This window comes from the organism of the source record quoted next, unplaced genomic scaffold, assembly GCF_019419815.1.
Source record: "Pyrus x bretschneideri cultivar Hongxiangsu unplaced genomic scaffold, Pyrus_bretschneideri_v1 Contig4, whole genome shotgun sequence".
NCBI lineage: Eukaryota > Viridiplantae > Streptophyta > Magnoliopsida > Rosales > Rosaceae > Pyrus > Pyrus x bretschneideri.
The window spans coordinates 13,451,545-13,469,128 of NW_025999723.1; the positions used below are offsets into that span (position 1 = coordinate 13,451,545).

The window sequence follows — 17,584 nt, forward strand, 5'->3', positions numbered from 1 at the left end:
AAAATTTTAAAAAATATTTAAATTGATTGTATTATTACATTTAATATATCAGATCGTATTTTCCGCACAACGAAAAATTGCTGCACCCAAAACCAAAAGGAAAAAAGTCACCCGACCGTCCAAACCACTCATATCCTCACTGCTCCCCGCCACGTGGTTCGCAACCTTTCAAACGAGGTCGGTCACTGTGGACCAGAACCATTTCAAATTTCCCCCGAAGCACCCGGTTTCGGACCCGAACCTCCAGCCTCGCGCTAATCAACAAAAATCAACGGCCCAGATCTGATCTTGTTTCCCGCAACCTTATATATCTACGCTCTTATCCAACCCCCAAAACCCTACTCACTGTCCGTGTTATTATTTCGGTTCACTCGTCTGAGATTTTCGGTGTGATTTTTTGTGTACTTTTTTGAACTTTTTCGGTTTCGGTGGCCATGGCCGACGAGAAGAACGCCGGATCGCCGGTGGAGCACGAGCCATCGCTGTTGGAGAAGATAGGCGAGAAGATCCACGGCGGCGATCGCCATTCCTCCTCGTCGTCTTCTTCCGACTCAGATGACGAGAAATCGGAGAAGAAGGCAGAGTCTGTGAAGGCCAAGGTCTTCCGGATTTTCGGCCGGGAGAAGCCGGTTCACCATGTGCTCGGCGGTGGAAAGTGTACGGACATCTATTCTCTCTCTTGAAGCCTTTACTTTCCCTATTATTAGAAATGAATATATGTATGTTTGATGTGTGAGTAGTGATTTAGGGTTTTAGGAAGTGTGGATTTGTGTCGGTTGTATGTTGATCTGGGATTTTAGATGGTTTTCAGCTGTGTTTGGAAGCTGAGAAAATTTCTGAACCGATTGGAGTTTTGCTTTTTGATTATCTATTTGTTGTGGTCTACCGTATAAGCAGAGTAGCTAAGTTATTCAGTGTCTTTTCGGGGTAGTCCCGATCGGCGAAGTTGATCAATATACTAATTACTTTATTAAGTTTTGGATCTTCGGATGCCTTGTTTAATATTGCATTAGACTTTAGATTTCAGATTTTAATATTGCTGAAATGTTGCAGCTGCTGATGTATTTTTGTGGCGAAACAAGAAGGTTTCGGGTGGAGTTCTCGGCGGAGCCACCGTAGTCTGGGTCCTTTTTGAGTTGCTTCAGTACCACCTGCTTACTCTTGTTGCCCACATTTTGATTGCTACCCTTGCAATCTTGTTCCTCTGGTCCAATGCCCATACTTTTATCCACAAGTAAGATGCTCGGCCTTTCCAATTTGATTGTTTCTTCGTCTGATGCTTTTGTTGGATCTTAATGTAATATATGGTTATGTTTGGATCATTGCGTGATGGGTTAATAACTTTGCTTGTGTAGAACTCCTCCTCGTATTCCAGAAGTTCGTCTTCCTGAAGAACCATTCCTGCAGGTTGCATCTGAGCTGAGAGTTGTAATCAACTGTGCATTTGCACTCCTTCACAGTATTGCATCTGGGAAAGACTTGAAGAAGTTCCTTGCTGTAAGAACATTTGATCTCTATAACCCTTTTATACAGGCTTCCCAGTCGGTTTACGGTGACTAGATTGGTTGCTTTTATTCAATAGAAATTTCAGTCAGTCTCATGGGTTAATAATAATCACTTAGAATTTGTGCTATGCTAAGTTTCATACCTTAATTTACCTAGGTTTTGTTGATTTTGTTGTACGGTTTTGTTTGATTGTTAGTTTAACGATGTACCGTTGTTTTTAGGTTATTGCTGGCCTGTGGGTTCTTTCCGTTGTGGGCAAATGGTGTAACTTCCTGACCTTGTTTTACATATGTAAGGACTATGGAAAACTTGCGTGCGCTTTCGATGCCTATTTATATTATTGTACTGAATTTCGCTTACTAATGTATGACCCTCATTTTACAGCCTTTGTTTTGCTGCACACCGTGCCCTTCATTTATGAGAAGTATGAAGACAAAATCGACCCACTTGCGGAGAAGGTAACAATCGAATTCAAAAAGCAGTATGCCGTCTTTGATGCCAAGGTTTTGAGTAAGATTCCGCGTGGTCTGAAAAACAAGAGGGCTTAGAAAGCTTGGGGGTGTTTCGTTGTGTTCCAAAGCTCTAGGTTTCATAGTTGAGCTTCCCATTCTGTTCCAAGTGTTTTGGATTTGTAATTTGAATGACTATATTCATGTGGTCTTCAGTTTCGAGAATTAGGTTTTGTTCTTGTGCTTATACGTAATCGTGGGAAGCCACTAAACAGCACCTGAGCCATATGTTAATTATGACAACTTTATGTTACTCAACGCTGCGTGTACATGGGTTGTCGATTAATATTTGAACACTTGTGGTGTATTTGTTATTTCATGCTTGGTTCTCTTTTTGGTTGTCAGCATGATGTTTTGGTCGTTTGTTAATTTTGCTTGTGTTTCAAGTACGCAAGTTTTTGGTGTTTGGTTCAAGTATTTAAATTTTGGTGTTTGAATGAAGTGGAAGAGTGCATTGGATGTATTGTGCGATGGGTGCATGCCACTAAAGCTTAAGATATAAAATGAGTGTAACGGAGATGAGAATGCCTAGTTTGATATGTGGGGCACACGAGAAATGATAAGATTAGGAATGAGAATATTTGAGGTAAATTATGAGTAGTTGAAATTGAAGCATATTTGAGGTAAAGTAGGAATAACCGAAATTGTAGATGTGAGAAAAAAATCAGTTAAGGTAGTTTGGACATATAAAACAAAAATCTGTAGACGCTCCAACTGGAGGATGCAATTACGAGACAGGTTCAGGACTAAAGGGGTAGAGAAGAAAACTTCGGAAGATTTGGATAGATATTCTAAGAAAAATCTTGGACTACTTAGATCTAACGGAAAAAATGGTACAAAACCGAACGAAATGACGTTTTAAGATTCATTCAGCTTCCAAAACTTCTCGCAATCTTACTGTAATTTAGCGCTGGATTATTTCCATGTGTGTCTTAAAAGAGAGGTAAGGATTTAGCACAAGGTGCCTTGAAACAACAGGACTGCTTATTAATAGGCAATAAGGATTGTTCACCGAAGATCTGTGACCAATTAGATTCAGGCCGATCTTGGATATAAATTGAATCGTTTCAAGTCCGTCATTGTATTTAGGTTTTGCAATCGTCTGAGAGTTAACAGGCCCCAAACCTAAAATTACCAGGCAACCATGCACAAACTGGTATGGGTAAAAAGAATTGATTGAACAAAGATTGCGCGTCTACAAAATCAAACAATGATCTATACCTTTGATTACTTACAAGATACACCGCCGCAATTTCAAAATCTAGGAAGCATTCTTGAGGCGTATGGATTGCTTTCTGACCATGTGAGAGGAACTGTTGAGAATTCGGAATCCGAATGCTCCGACTGAAAATTACCGCCAAAAGGTGCGGAACTTGTGTTTTGGACTGGTGATAAATTACTTCTTGAGAAACCAGGCTCAGACCCGCTAGTTGTCGTCCTGTGGTTGGGATCCGGACCGGTGTGTGCCTTGCTTGGAGTTGTATATGAATCTTCGTCAGATCTGCCTGAACCGTCTGCCAACTCCCTTTTCTCCCTTTCTTCAGTTTCCTTAAGAAGAAAATCAACCCACAGATCTGCAAAGGACTGGACTTGGTACGGAACAAAGTCAGGGGAAGAGTCCATGAATGCAGAAATAATTTGAATTTAAAAACTAATGTAGAACAACATATCGACAAAAGCCTTATGCAAGGTAGAAAACTATATGCCAATTAATCTCTGGATCGAAAGGAGACAAAAAAGTACCTGGTTATCAGCAGCTGCATTTGCAGATAATCCAGCTGAGCTGCCTCCCAAAATTCCCCCAACAAGGCGCCCAGGCAGAGAGAAAACTCCACGAACAACACCTTTGCCTGCACCTTGAGATACACCTATTCTCTGCTTGTCTTCGTCAGAGAATCCTAGCATGCGAGCCATAAGATCCAGAACCTGAAGAGCCACATCAAAACTACATGAGTCTGGTTACTTAAAATAAAAGGAGAGAACCAGGCTTAGAGGGCACAAAACTATTGTCTTGTGTCTGGTGCATAACACTTGATTGGTTTCAGGGAATTAACCAACGAAAAATTATTATATTCCAGCAGAAACTGAAGAAAACAGTACAAAATTTTCGGTAGTGCCCCTCCCCGTAGGTAGTCTAAAGAAATCTTCATACCTCTTTACTGTGGTTTCTCTGGAAGTAGGTCACCAGTAATTTGATCACAATGCGTCTGTGAACAAAACCAATCTTCATTAATCCTCTTTTAATGAAACAGCATATAAATAAAGTATGTAAACAAAAAATACCAATAATCCTTGATGACAATAAAAGAAAGCACTTCTCTGAAAAAGTAAAAAGAAGGAAATAAAAGAGGGGGGCCTATAAATTGAAGGCCAAACAAACACGAGCCATAACTGAAAATTGAAGGCCAAACGAACACGAGCCATAACTGAAAATTGAAGGCCAAACGAACACCAATACTCTATATACCTAAAACCCAATAGAAGGCCACCTGAAAAGTTTAAACAGACCAACCTGTCAACAAGATAATCTGAATCTACCGACATCCTATTAAGCCTGGTCATGCTCTGCTCAACAGCTCGGCGTAATTTTGCATTGTCTTCCTCAAGTTTATTTACTCTGCTTTTCCAATCTACTACTATTTTTTCAGCTTGTGAAAGCTTGGACAAAATTTCTTCCTTTTCCTTCTTTGATGCTTCCGCCTGATGATCCGCTTCCTGGTAGAATCATAAACATTTAAACTCTGGTATGCCTGTGCCTGTGTGTGTGTGTGAGAGCATGTGTAGGGGTGTGTGTGAGAGAGAGAATGTGTGTGTGTGTGTGTGTGTGTGTGTGTAGGTGTGAGGGGCCGTGGGCGGGGTGGACTCCAGTTTTATGCATGTTTAACATTGTGAACTTAAATAGTAGCAACCATCGGAATATACAGAGCTTAAATTCGTGTAAATGATGCAACTTTATATGATATAACCATGTAAGGAATAATCTTCTTCTTCTTGTCGTCAATAAGATTATCCTCAAAAAACCAAACAAAGGAGTATGATTTGCATAATCACAGTGATGGAATACCAATGTAATAAATGTACTGCAAGAAATATTATATAACACAAAGCAAATTAGAAATTGCATACTCAGACAAAATCATTTTGAAAATAAAAAGGAAAAGAAAGCAATCATACTTTCAAGAGCCGAGAAAGCTTAGCTGACTCTTCTCTTGCCCGAGACAAATCTCCTTCCAAATGTTCCTAAACATAGAAGGAAACTAGCATCAAAACAATAATCTGGGTTTTGTACATCAACACAAAACATGCCAAATGCCTTCCTTGCTAATACAATTGGCGCACAACCAAAATTAACATTTATTACCTTAGCTTCAATTTCAGCATAGTACTGACCAAGAGCAGTTTGAAGATTCAAAAGTTCAACATTTTTGGCATCTATTGTGCTCATACAGCTTTCAAGTCTTTTATTTAGATCATCAATAACTTCCTTTGATTTCTGAATTTCATTGTTGTTGGTCATCTTGAATTGGTCCTGATTTGCTATTGCCTGCTTCAAAGCTTTCTCCAAATGTATTATTTGAGCTCTTTGATATTCGTTACTTTCTCGGAGTTCTTCAATAATTTTGCTGTCTTCATCCATTTTTTCAGACTCTTCAGATTCCTAGAGAAAGTATAAGCCATATGGAAAAATAAGTCACTAATTTTGCATGACATTTCATTTAGGGGGTACTGGATGCAAAACGCATCAAAAATGTTTTCCGTGCAATAGAAAACAGTACACATAAACAATGTGGTCAAGCTAAAAGTTCAGCATCCGGACTACCCAGCTTATTGTAAGCACTAAATAAAATCACGCTTGTAAACAGAATTACGCAAACAAAGTTGTGGAGTTCTTTTCTAAGTTTCTACGAAAGGAATATTTAACAATAAAACCATGATAAAGATATAAAGACTCAATAACAAGAGGTCCATCTTGAACCTGATTCATATATCAACACAGAATTAAACTACAAATCTGTCATCTTAATTTAAATATAGAAAGTTCTGTCCTATTCCTACCCCACAAGAGCTCCCAGATTTTGTGCCGTCTTTACCAACTCCCTTTCTTCCCGTCTCAGTCATCTCATCTCTCTTACCAATTACAGATAGTGAACAATTGAAAGTTCCGTCCTATTTCTACCCCACAAGAGCTCCCAGATTTAGTGCAGTCTTTGCCAACTCCCTTTCCTCCCGTCTCAGTCATCTCATCTCTCTTACCAATTTACAGATAATGAACAATCTCTAGAAGCTGGAGACATCTACCTCAAAACGTACTCAAGAACTCCCATCTTATATCTACCCCCGAGCCTATCCCAAGAGTTCTCTTTGTCATATAATAATCTGGAAATTCTTCAACAATAGTGAATATATAATGTTTGCTGAAGATGATATGGAGTGTCAAAGTTCATATACTAGCAGAATATATCATACAAAAACAAGCATAGGTCCATTTATCATTAACAGTCATTAGATTTTCTGCTAGCCTGCAGTCACTACCTATTGTCCCCCTCATTATATTTAATTATGAGAGTGCATTAGAGAGAATAATCCACTGAAAAATATCCTCAATCAAAATCCCATCAATTTCATAGTCAAATGGATCACAATAGAAATAATAAATATTTTTCATGCAATATCATTTGTCATGCACCACAATGCAAATAATGAATGATTGCAAGTAACCTTTTCTAACAGATGCTGTTTAAGGCGTGACAATTGTTGCAATGCTTTGTCCCTTTCAAGACGTGTTTCCTTCAAATTTTTATCAAACTCTTGTAACGATTTCTCCATTTCTTCCTTTCCAGGAAAACTTTCTGAAGATTCTACCGTCTGCACAAAATTTTAAAATATTGATAATTAGCAGAAGAATTGCTGTCAAAGTACAAAGAACTGAGTTATGTTACCATGCATAAACATATTTAATACAGTAAAAACGCATGACCCCACCCATACTCAAAGGAAGAGGGATTAGCAAATACGATGCCATCCTATTGCAGGAAAAAAAAAAAAAAAAGTAAAGATTGTATTCTCTTCTCAAAAACGGGATTACCTGCATTTCACTTGTGGTCCTGCTCACTTTCAAGGCACCCTCAAGTTCATTTTTCTCCACCTATGCAGTGACATAGTATTAGGGTTGATTGTCAAAGTAACAAAAACTATCATAAAAAATTTACAACAAAATAAAGCACTATTTAGCAACCTTAAGACTATTATTTTCCTTCTGCAGGTTTGCAATTAACCTTTTCAAACTCTCTGCACCATTGTTTGCATTTTCATCCCCCCATCTAATCAACTCCATTTGCAGTCGATTTATCTCAGCCATTTTCTCATTTAACTCATTGCTTATTTTGCTAATCTCGACAGAGGTCTGCCAAAAGAAAGTACATGCATACCAAAGACACAGGTCAGAGCACCAAAAAGAGGAACATACATGTACATGTATAGCTGCCCCCATAAATCTAGCCCTTGATGTCTGAAATAAAGTACAGAAATCTTTTTGGATATTTCCAAATTAAAATGGTAATGATGCAGTGTAGAAGAAACCCGCATAAATTACACATATACATGGGTAGATAGATACAAATGGCTAGTGCAAAAATAATGAGCAGTCAAGAGCTAACAATAACCATACAGAACCGAAATAAAGGCATTTGATAAAAAATATATGCATCTAATATGAATGTCTCTGTCCAACTTTGAAACCCACCTTTTCTCTATCCAACTTCAGAAATTTGAGCTCTTCCTGGATTGCTTCATTCAATTTCTGTTGTTCTGCGAATCAACAGAGATTAAATAAAAAAAATTACAAAAATGTTCAAGATGACTTGTAGAATCCCTTCTGAATCTTCGCATAGCAGTGTACCTTGTAACTTTCGATGTATATTTTTCGACTGATTGCATTCTTTTTCAAGTTCTATCCGCAATTTTGTCATCTCAGCAGTAGCTAGCACTGCTGCTGGGGACCTATTATTCTCTTCTTGTAAATCTGCAAGCTCCTAGAAGGCATTTATACATCTGTCGTCAAGTTCTTTCATCATTACAAGAAAAATAACATACTGGGGATCAAAAACATAAATTCGAATTCTAACTACACCCAAAACTGCTCTAGATAACTATTATGGGCTTCAGTCTCTACAGAATTCCGGGCTTTATCTTATTCTAGTATGTAGTTAGATTGGAAAGCTTTTATAATCTAGGTTGTGTGGTCTATGTTTATGTCATAGTGGATAGTGCCTTAGAATATATTCTTCTATAATTTTTTTTAAAACTGTTTCTATCTTAGTTGTGGCCATTTTGTCCACTCCTTGTGTAATTTTATTGTTTCATCATTTTTTGTTTCTGGAAACAGATTATAGAAAGAAAAATCAAACACTATTGGAAACAGGAGACAGGTAGATCTAACTGAAAAAGAAAAGAATACAAGGTGCGTTACCCTTCACTCCCTTGAATATCTGAAAGCTGAGAAATCCCATTACTTATATTGTCTTCTATATGGACAACACCATTCTGTTTCTGATATCCAGAGTGTCCAATTTTTGCTGGACTTGTCACTTTATGCTGTCTGTTGGGCAACTGATTACTGCTTCCCTGAGTCAATTTGAGGCTAACTTAGCCAATTATTAGAGCTCAAGGAAAACCAATGACAATGAGACAACTACGTAATTTTTGCTAACTCAATAAAGTAGGACATGTGAAATTAATAAACTATATGGAAGCAATTAATCCACTCTGTAAAGGGGTTAAGGATCTGGAACTCTGCTATGGCAATTAAACTATACAACTCTCGATTCAACTACTTTATTAATGCCCTTCTTATTAAATGTTCAGATAACTAACATGCAGACCAAATAAATAACAAGTAATCAGTTTTTTCTGACCACTAAACCTCGTAACATATGATAACAGATGTATCATAAAGAAGTTTATGATTTGATTGAAGCTAACCACTGAGTACTGGCAAACTTACTGAACAGATTCATTGCAATCAAATGTTAATGATGACACAAGTAGACTTTGTCATAAGTTCATAACAACTACCTTGAGCACGTTGACTCCATTTGCAGCTGCTTTGTGATTTTCGTTTCTAGATGCATTCGGAGATGCAGTAGTTGAGTCCAGATTCTGTTTCAATAAGCCATTTTCTTTACTCAGTCTGAAATTTTGATCCTGTCAAACGTGAGGGCGCTTCAAATGTTAAAGGGCAAGTTGTAATGTATTTATCAAGATGCCACTCCATACCGAATATAAGGTGCACAAATCCAATTAGAGATACCTCCATCAAACACAATAAACAAAAAGGATGAAATTGATATTATAATTTCATAGAGTCATCTGGGTACCTCTTTTTCCTTTAACAGAGCTGCATAGTTTTTTGATAATGCTTTTATTTCTGCCTCGGATTCTTGAAGCCTCTTAATTTCCGCTTTGTATTGTTCAATCTAAAAGAAATGGGAAAAAAATGCAGATCAGAATATCATCACATTCTCCATCTGATGAAACAAACCAAATAACAGCTGCAAAAGACAAGGGGTGCAAAAAAGTCAACATGGACAGTAACCAGTGATGATGATAATAAAATATGGAACACACTCCTCTAAGAATCAATTTAATGTTTCGTTATAGATAGATTTCTTGACATGAACTCAGCTTCTGCTAAAATACTTTTAGTGGTGTACCTACTTGTATTAAAATTTAAATTAACGTCAAAATTAACAAAAACAACATACAAAAGAGTGAATGACTCTGAAACCCATTCATCCGCGCAGACACTAGATAGAATGCTAAAATCATATCCATATTAAACGTTACAAACTATGAGGCCTTCCTCAGGAAAACGAAGAATAATAAAACTTATACTTGGTGCATGGATGCCAGGCCATATAGGCAAAAATCTTAGACCTCCTATAACCGCTGCTGCCACATAAGTTAGATAAAATGTTGACCCTCACACTTCTTATCGACAATTCTGCTTCAGGGCCTGTATCAAGGCTTATTAAACACAAAATATTCGTGCATTCACAGCAATGCACTATACTTGTGTAGAGTTTAGCAAATAAATACATCAATTTCTGAATTACTGACACCTACTAACGGGAAGTATCCAACTTTTGTATTTTGAAAAACATAATCATCCCACTCACTAATTAATTACTACACATATTACCCCATTCAAACTCCGTTGCTCACAACCTAACCCCGCAAATAAATTAGAGACTCCCATTTCAATACGAAAATAAACAACCATTTGCAAATGTACCTCCCTTTCGAAGTTGGAATTTGTACGCCACACGCAGATGCCGAAAGATTCAATGGCTCACTAAGATAATAACCAAATTCTCAGCAAAAAACACATAATCCTAAATCCAAACTCATCGAAATCGATCGAAGCATTCATTATTAACAGCTAAAAAATTCCCAAACCCAAATTACACAAATTGCCAAGAAAAAAAATCACAAACCTCGGGACTATATTGGAAATCGATGCCATTGGGGATCGGAGAGCGCGAGGGGGACTTGGAATGGGCGAAGCTGTGGGAATTCCTCCGATCAGATAATGAAGAAGCTTGGCTTCCATTGATAGCGTAGATCTCGTGCTCTTCGTCGTCTTCTTCGTCGTCGTGCACGTCCTGAGCCATCTTGTTGAGATTCTCCTTCAGGTTCGCAATCGTGCTCCACATCTTTCAAAACCCTCGAAAAAACCAGCAAAAATTCAAATATCCGTGGGTGCTTTATCTGAAGAAATCGGGCGCCAAAATCGTTGGAAAGTCGGAGGTGAAATTTCTTGGACTGGGGATTGAAATTTGGGATTTGGGTAGATCTGAGGGGGGAGAGGAAGAAGGGGCGAAGCCTTAGCCAAGGGGTGGAATTTCGTAATTAAAGTTTGGTTTTTAATTTTATAGTTAGAGAGGACACGTTGTGTAACTTATGAAATGATAAAGCAAGCGCATGCAAAGATGAGGGGTTTTTTTTTTTTTTTTTTTTTTTTTGGTTGGCCAGTGCGTAGGGCATTATATCAAATGTTATTACACGATTTGTTTTTTAAGTATCTTTTCACTTATATAATGGCGTAGGTCATATGTACTGTATTTTGGATACACTGAAAAATTCCTCAAACAAAATGATTAAAATGGTCATGAAAAAGAAGAGTAGCAAAGATGGATTTGTTATACCATGTAAAAAAAAAAAATGCATTTTCAACGTAGTTAGCAATTCAACAAGCAAATAGAAGAATTAGCAAATGATATATATATATATATATATATATATATATATTTTTTTTTTAAATACACTGGCATAACATAACCAAGGCAAGAAGCCGATATTATAATAAAAGCCCAACAAAAGGCTAACAAGAGAAAAAAAAAAAAAAAAAACTACATCAATCGAGAAAATCTAATGGGTGAAGATGAAATTCCATGATACAGACATTGCACAAGTGCGAAATAGTCATCCATGAACAGTCAACAAAACTTATATACTAGGGGGCATGGTAAACCGTCTTTATCCAAAATAGGAACAAGCGAAGATGAGGGTCTGTTGACCCAAATACCATCTCTTATCACCGTGTTTTTGGGCGACGCCATGAAATCTGCCGCCAAATTTCTGACCTAAGGATCCAAGACCAACAACACGAGAGGAACCACTTCTTAGCATTCAAGAGTTTCCTTAAGATAGGAAGAGCTTCCCAACTCCACATAATTTTTAAGACATAATATTGTTTCTTTTGAATCAGACTTCAACATAATTTCTTTCAAACCTTGTTGTTTCGCAAACAGGCAGCCTTTATGAGCAGCAATAGCTTCAGCTACAGTAACACTAGAGGCTCTAAAAGATGACATGTTGGCTACCACAAACTTTCCTTATGCATCTCTCACCACAATTCCTACACAAGCTTGTTTAGTTCTACAATTTCAACTTGCATCAACATTAACCTTAAATGATTTATGCTCTGGAGGTGACCAACATTTTCTTTATGTCCCAATGTTTTGGTTTTGATGATTCTCAATATGACCACCATTTTGAGCTCCAAATATGTTCTATAAGTACAAGATATAACATGTATAACCTGCATTGGTGAAGTAATTTTTATGATTGAAAATTAAATTACATCTAGTTTTCCATATTTGCCAACAAGTAAAAGCAAATTGGGCCATAACATATGCCTTCTCCTTTTTGTTACCCATCTCAGCTAGACTTGACATTCGTGTTGTGTTTCTCGTGTTCGTGATAGCTTAACGGATCGTATCGTGTAATACCCGTTAAAGTAAACGGGTAATATAACCCAATCCGAATTCAACCCGTTAATATTTTCAGGTAATATGACCCGACCCGTTACCGGTTAAGAAAAATATATTTTAAATCAATAAAAATGAAAATGAAAGTGAATGCATTTTGTGTTCAAATTCCAAGTAATTAATAATAAGAAGGATACCATGAATTTTATTACCGAAATCTGGTAATTAAAAATAAGAAAAATATCATGAATTTCATTTAGGGAAGCTGCTTTTAGCTTAGAAGCTCCATTTGAGAATGCAAATATGGCATGCCGGTCAAGGGTCCGACCCAAAGGAAGTGAAAGCTTTTTTGACAGCTCAACATATCCTACAATGCAGCATAAAATAGAGTAAATGGAATAATAGTTGGTTTCCATTTAGAGCCTCAAAACCCCACATTAGTCTTTCTCTTTCTAGAGAAAACAGCATCTCCGGTGAAAGTGAATTTGAACTTGACATCCATTCCTCCATCATACGTAGGAGCAACTACATCCTAAAAGTAAGTCCCCAGACGAACTTCCCGTCCATCTACTGCCGCCGGAGTCGCCGGAGTCTTGAACTTAACAATTGTAAGTCTGCTCTTGCTACTCTTTCCTGCTCGTAATCGCAACATTTTGTTGTTATAGTCCTGCAATGCAAACAGTCAAAAGCTTCGCATAAGCAACTCTCGAAGGGTAAAATTCAAATCCAACATTGAACCAACCCATAAACTTAAAGACATCAAAACCGAAACAGATTACTAAATGTCAAAAAGGAGTATTTCAAGGATATGGCAATAAGGATCACACCTGAAATGCTTTAGTAAGATTGTATACCCCTCTTTGATCAACCCTGTAGAGGTCTCCGCTGATAGCAGAGCATGCAGTAGCACAATAGATAATCTTGTTATAGCCCAGTACTGAGGCGTACAGGGTAGCAGGATCACCCGCATCCCCAGTCAATGGCAACACAGATATGAAAAAGGAGAGAAAATGATAACACCCACCGTTAAAAGGAGTAAATGCAGAGTTTAACACAGAAAACAATACTTTCATCCAAATCTTCTTCAGTCCAGGCCTAAAGAACAGCAAGCAAAAAAATCGCCAAGACACATCCTTTCATCCAAATCATCCACCGCCATTAACAAAACCACGACCTATATGTTCCTTCAGCTAAGATTAAAGCAAAAATTGAAACCCTAATCATTCTCAAACATGCTTTTGAAATCAGAATAGAAAGGAAACTTGAAATTAGAGGGTCATATAGATTTGGGCTGGGGATTGGACTCGTCGTCGGAATTCACCTCTTCCTCTTCCTCTTCACATTGATTACCGAATAGGTTCTGCATCATCTGGTGCCGCTTCTCCTCGCCATCGCTGCTGATGTGTGCTGCGGTCGGAGCCCTCAAAGTACTGACTTTAAATAGTTCATTTGATTAGATCATAGAAAATATCACCGTAGTATCCTGCAAATTTCAAGAAGTGTGTGCCGAAACAAATCTGAAAAGGAATGAAAACCCTGTTAACCAAACCCATCAACAATAACATAAGCCTCACCAATCAGAAGCAAAACCAATCCGACATGGTGAAATCCAGTCAACAAAACAAAAATCCCAAGATACATATTATCATCCAAATCATCCACCGCAACGACAACACCATAACCTATATGTTCCTTCAGCTAAGATTAAAGCAAAAATTGAAACCCTAATCATTCACAAACATGCTTTTGGAATCAGAATAGAAGGGAAACTTGAAATTAGAGGATCATACAGAATTGGGCCGTGGATTAGACTCATGCTCGGAATCGCTCTATTCCTCTTCCTCTTCAGATTGATCACCGAATAGGTTCTGCATCAAAACCCACTATCAAAAATCATACAAAAATCAATGCATTCACCGAAAAATCTCTAAAACCCACAAACCCCCAAAAAAATAAATAATAATCATACAAATAACTCAACGTGCTCAGATATACTAATTAAGATTAAGGGGTTCATATGAGCAAGAACACAAACAAACTTGGAAATGCCCACTTCCAATATTTAGCTATAATGAAATGAGGCCGTATCAGCCCAGCCAGAACCTTCTCGATAACCTCCTTCACCGCAAACTATCAATGCCAACACAAAAATTGAGAAAATGTGCGCGTAAATTTGAGCTTGTGATTTTCTCCGAAACCAAACAGGGGCCTAGACAGATGCTGCGCGGGAAGACTTTCTAAAGGCGATCAAATTTGCACCTCAAGACAATGCTATTGCAAGAGAGTTACGTCTTCGGGCACGAAGGGCGTAAAGCTGAGTGGTCAAAGATCTTTAAGGCATTTTTATTCTTTTTTTTTTTTTGGTCGAAACATCTTAAGCACTTGAATTGTATGATAAATGAGGAAATCCGTGTATTGAACTTGATGGCAAACAAGACTGATTTGTCAGTCGTCTCCAATTAAAAGGGTTATGTATATTTTTTTTCTAGAGTTATAAAAAAATTAATTTTTAATGAACAGAGTTATGTTATATTTATATACTATTTTCTATCGAAATGATTAAATATAATCTTTTACTAATTTGTTAGTTTTAATTTTACTCTTTAAATTTATTTACTACTCATATCATGTGAAAATAAGGTTATTTAGACATAATTTTTTAGGTGGATAGAATGTGAAAAAATGAGTCAAGATAGTAAAAATTCATGTTTTAAAATGGGTCCTAATTTGCAATATGTAAACATAATGTATTTCTAAGGGCTCCACATCTTTTTCAATTAAAACTAGGGTATAAGCACACACTTTGTGTGTGAACAATTTCTTTTTCTTTTTTGTTTTTGATTAAGTAGTGTGATTAGCTTTTTAAAATTTTTAGAAAAAAGTAAGAGACAATGATGATGAGATCTCTTAAGAAGGGCACCTTTTTTTTTAATATTACATAATTACCATTTTTGCCCTCTTTGTGTAAATATTGTGTATCAAAAGTGAGGATAAAATAGGAAAATGAGGGTATGATTGTCATTTTGTTAGAAGATGCAAAATTACTATTTTGCCCTCCTTTTGTCAAGAGTGTGTCTCAAAAGTGAGGGCAAAATTGAAAACAAAGTGGCAAAAAGTTGACATGGTGTGTTCATCTACAATATGCGTGTTTTTGCAAATTATGTATTTCTAAGGGCTCCGCATCTTTTTCAATTAAAATACCTACAATATGCATGTTTTTGCAAATTATGTGTTCTGATTAAGTAAAGTATAGCCAAATCAGGCCATGTTTTTGTCTATACAGAAAAGCATGATTTTCCTCGTGGGTTTTTGAGATGCATGCGTCCACTCAGCTGTCAAGAAACCAGAAAGGCGTTGGTGCTGGGCTCCACAATTGGGCTGCTCGGCAGGCCCAACATACCTAGCTTGATAGTCTTTTGGCTATCATTCGCTTGGTGGGTCGCAATTTTTTTTGGCCCAACTCTTCATTGGAGTTGGGTTTTGTGGTATTTCGGGACTAAAACTTCACCTATGGTCTAATAGAAGAGGAAAGAACTTCATTCAATCCACTAATCCCCAATTGATTCTAGCAGTTTTTAGTGCTCCGCAATTTTTTGGATAAATACAACACACAACAATTTCTGTTCAAATATCGCTCTTTGACATACGGCTTGGGAAAATCTATCAGCACATGAAGATTTTGAACGTGTTAGGTTTTAATTTGGACAGTAAGGACTGGGAATCCATTTTGATAATTTTGATACAATTTATAGGCTACAACAAACTGCAGTACAGACTTCTAGATTTACAAATAGAGGTTCCATGATTTGTTCTACAATTTGGAACAATATTCTAACTCTAATGGCCAATGGTATTTTCTCCACTTTCATGAGTGGCTTAACTAAAGCAATTTCCACTTTTACTTTATCTACACATATGATTGATACTATGACATTAGTTTGTCTAGTTGTCTACGATTGCTACAGTTGTGCTATAAAGTTTATACTTGGCAATACAATTATTGTATCTCCTACAATATATTTTCTGGAGTACCTGTTTACAAACACAATTGGCAATCAAACGCTTCATGGACGAAAAGTGCAGCACGCTCCTCCGTGGTCTGATGGCTTTCTTGTTATTATATGGGAGGTCTTCTTGATAGCTGTGTGCTGGGTTTTCGCAATGGCCGATGAAGACATGATGATCATATATGGGCATTAGCGAGGCATAAGTATCCGGGTTCAAGTCTAGTTGTTTGTTGTCATCTTCAATCGATCAAGATTTCAGTTAGAACATCTTTGAAAGGAAATTCCTATCTAGTTGAGATTGCCCAAGCTGGTGCTAAAGGGTTAGTTATCTTTGAAACTATCCTGGCAGAAGAAGATGCAGCTATCCCAAATGCTGCAATAAGACGATAGTTTTTTGGTGCCTTGACTATTGATCTACATGTTGATTTCTCACTGCTATTCACTAGTAACCTTGACCTTTCGCCTGTATGGGATCTGGGAGATGCTTTAACTACAGCTATAAAGTCAATGCTCTGCTTTAAGTTCCAAGAGAACCATTTCAAGGTGCACCGTCAATTCTTGGTTCTGCAGCTACACCAACATAAACCCTACAGTACATCGTACTTGTCTACCACCACAGCTGCTGGCCACAGGAGTAGGAATTCTTCACCCTAAATCCAAGCTTCACCCTTATCAGGTGCTCTCTGTCAAAAGGATTGAGGTCGATATATGCAATATCCTTGCTGCCTTAGCTTTCTCCTTTGGTTCAAAAATGAAGAAGTTGGAGCATGAGGAAATTGAGTATTTTTGTTGTTGGGAGAACATGGGTTCACACCCCACTCTCAAATGTCCCTTGTTGAGTTCTCAGATGGTGCTCAGGCTCGTGTTGTGCTTGAATCTAGAGAAACTAAAGGGTTTACTCTAATTAGGATCGTTACAAATTAAGAATGACTCAAATAAGGATATTTACTCAACAAGAGAAGTTTATACAAATAACTGATTTCCATTGAAGTATGCGTTCTACATAGAATATACACATATTTATAGGCCTAGGAGGAAATTTCCCGAACCTCCCCTAAAACTATTTGGAGATAAGACATCGTTCTCTTTTGTCCCTTATATAGGAGAATAAGGAAATTTTCTCTACATCACAATTGACAATACTTTACGTCACACCCAAACTACTTTAGATAAGATTTCTTACCTTATAACACATCAAATATTATTCTAGTGGGGAAAACTTATTGTCAAACAACATGATGTTGGATAACTGGTGTTGGAACAGTAAAATTGTAAAGTATTAGCTGATGGA

General features: G+C 37.3%; 3 protein-coding genes across 6 annotated transcripts; 1 reads left to right on the forward strand and 2 right to left on the reverse strand.

Moving 5' to 3' along the window:
• Positions 1-329: 329 nt before the first annotated feature.
• Positions 330-2,334, forward strand: LOC103940864 (reticulon-like protein B1). Its single transcript, XM_009351048.3, has 5 exons — positions 330-657; positions 1,054-1,234; positions 1,356-1,497; positions 1,728-1,797; positions 1,891-2,334. Exons 1-5 carry the CDS (start codon positions 435-437, stop codon positions 2,052-2,054), a joined length of 780 nt encoding a protein of 259 aa, XP_009349323.2. The 5' UTR covers positions 330-434; the 3' UTR covers positions 2,055-2,334.
• Positions 2,335-3,068: 734 nt separating this feature from the next.
• Positions 3,069-10,953, reverse strand: LOC103931099 (golgin candidate 3). Its single transcript, XM_048565478.1, has 15 exons — positions 10,511-10,953; positions 9,392-9,490; positions 9,090-9,218; positions 8,485-8,639; positions 7,915-8,048; positions 7,759-7,823; positions 7,252-7,419; positions 7,102-7,161; positions 6,735-6,881; positions 5,377-5,673; positions 5,190-5,255; positions 4,528-4,730; positions 4,168-4,222; positions 3,759-3,941; positions 3,069-3,599 (listed from the first exon to the last, which is right to left on the reverse strand). The coding sequence occupies exons 1-15, from the start codon at positions 10,727-10,729 to the stop codon at positions 3,270-3,272; spliced, it is 2,310 nt and encodes a 769-aa protein (XP_048421435.1). The 5' UTR covers positions 10,730-10,953; the 3' UTR covers positions 3,069-3,269.
• Positions 10,954-12,511: 1,558 nt separating this feature from the next.
• LOC103940866 lies at positions 12,512-15,577 on the reverse strand. 4 transcript variants are annotated; one of them, XM_048565045.1, is made up of 5 exons: positions 14,390-15,577; positions 14,077-14,154; positions 13,569-13,716; positions 13,114-13,223; positions 12,512-12,953 (listed from the first exon to the last, which is right to left on the reverse strand). In XM_048565045.1, the coding sequence occupies exons 2-5, from the start codon at positions 14,100-14,102 to the stop codon at positions 12,854-12,856; spliced, it is 384 nt and encodes a 127-aa protein (XP_048421002.1). In that variant the 5' UTR covers positions 14,103-14,154; positions 14,390-15,577; the 3' UTR covers positions 12,512-12,853. The 4 variants fall into 4 exon arrangements, 3 of the variants coding, with proteins under 3 accessions (XP_048421002.1, XP_048421001.1, XP_048421000.1); XM_048565044.1 differs by having other exon boundaries at positions 14,375-15,577; XM_048565043.1 differs by having other exon boundaries at positions 14,267-15,577.
• Positions 15,578-17,584: the final 2,007 nt, after the last annotated feature.

Coding starts and splice junctions, on each gene's coding strand:
- LOC103940864 (XM_009351048.3), top strand. CDS start 435: ATGGCCGACGAGAAGAACGCCGGATCGCCGGTGGAGCACGAGCCATCG. Junction 658..1,053: donor TGTGCTCGGCGGTGGAAAGT/GTACGGACATCT, acceptor GAAATGTTGCAG/CTGCTGATGTATTTTTGTGG. Junction 1,498..1,727: donor ACTTGAAGAAGTTCCTTGCT/GTAAGAACATTT, acceptor CGTTGTTTTTAG/GTTATTGCTGGCCTGTGGGT.
- LOC103940866 (XM_048565045.1), bottom strand. CDS start 14,102: ATGAGTCTAATCCACGGCCCAATTCT. Junction 13,717..14,076: donor CTAATCCACGGCCCAATTCT/GTATGATCCTCT, acceptor ATTTAAAGTCAG/TACTTTGAGGGCTCCGACCG. Junction 13,224..13,568: donor CCAATCCCCAGCCCAAATCT/ATATGACCCTCT, acceptor TGTACGCCTCAG/TACTGGGCTATAACAAGATT.
- LOC103931099 (XM_048565478.1), bottom strand. CDS start 10,729: ATGTGGAGCACGATTGCGAACCTGAAGGAGAATCTCAACAAGATGGCT. Junction 5,674..6,734: donor AACAGCATCTGTTAGAAAAG/GTTACTTGCAAT, acceptor TACTTTCTCTAG/GAATCTGAAGAGTCTGAAAA. Junction 3,942..4,167: donor AGAGAAACCACAGTAAAGAG/GTATGAAGATTT, acceptor GTGGCTCTTCAG/GTTCTGGATCTTATGGCTCG.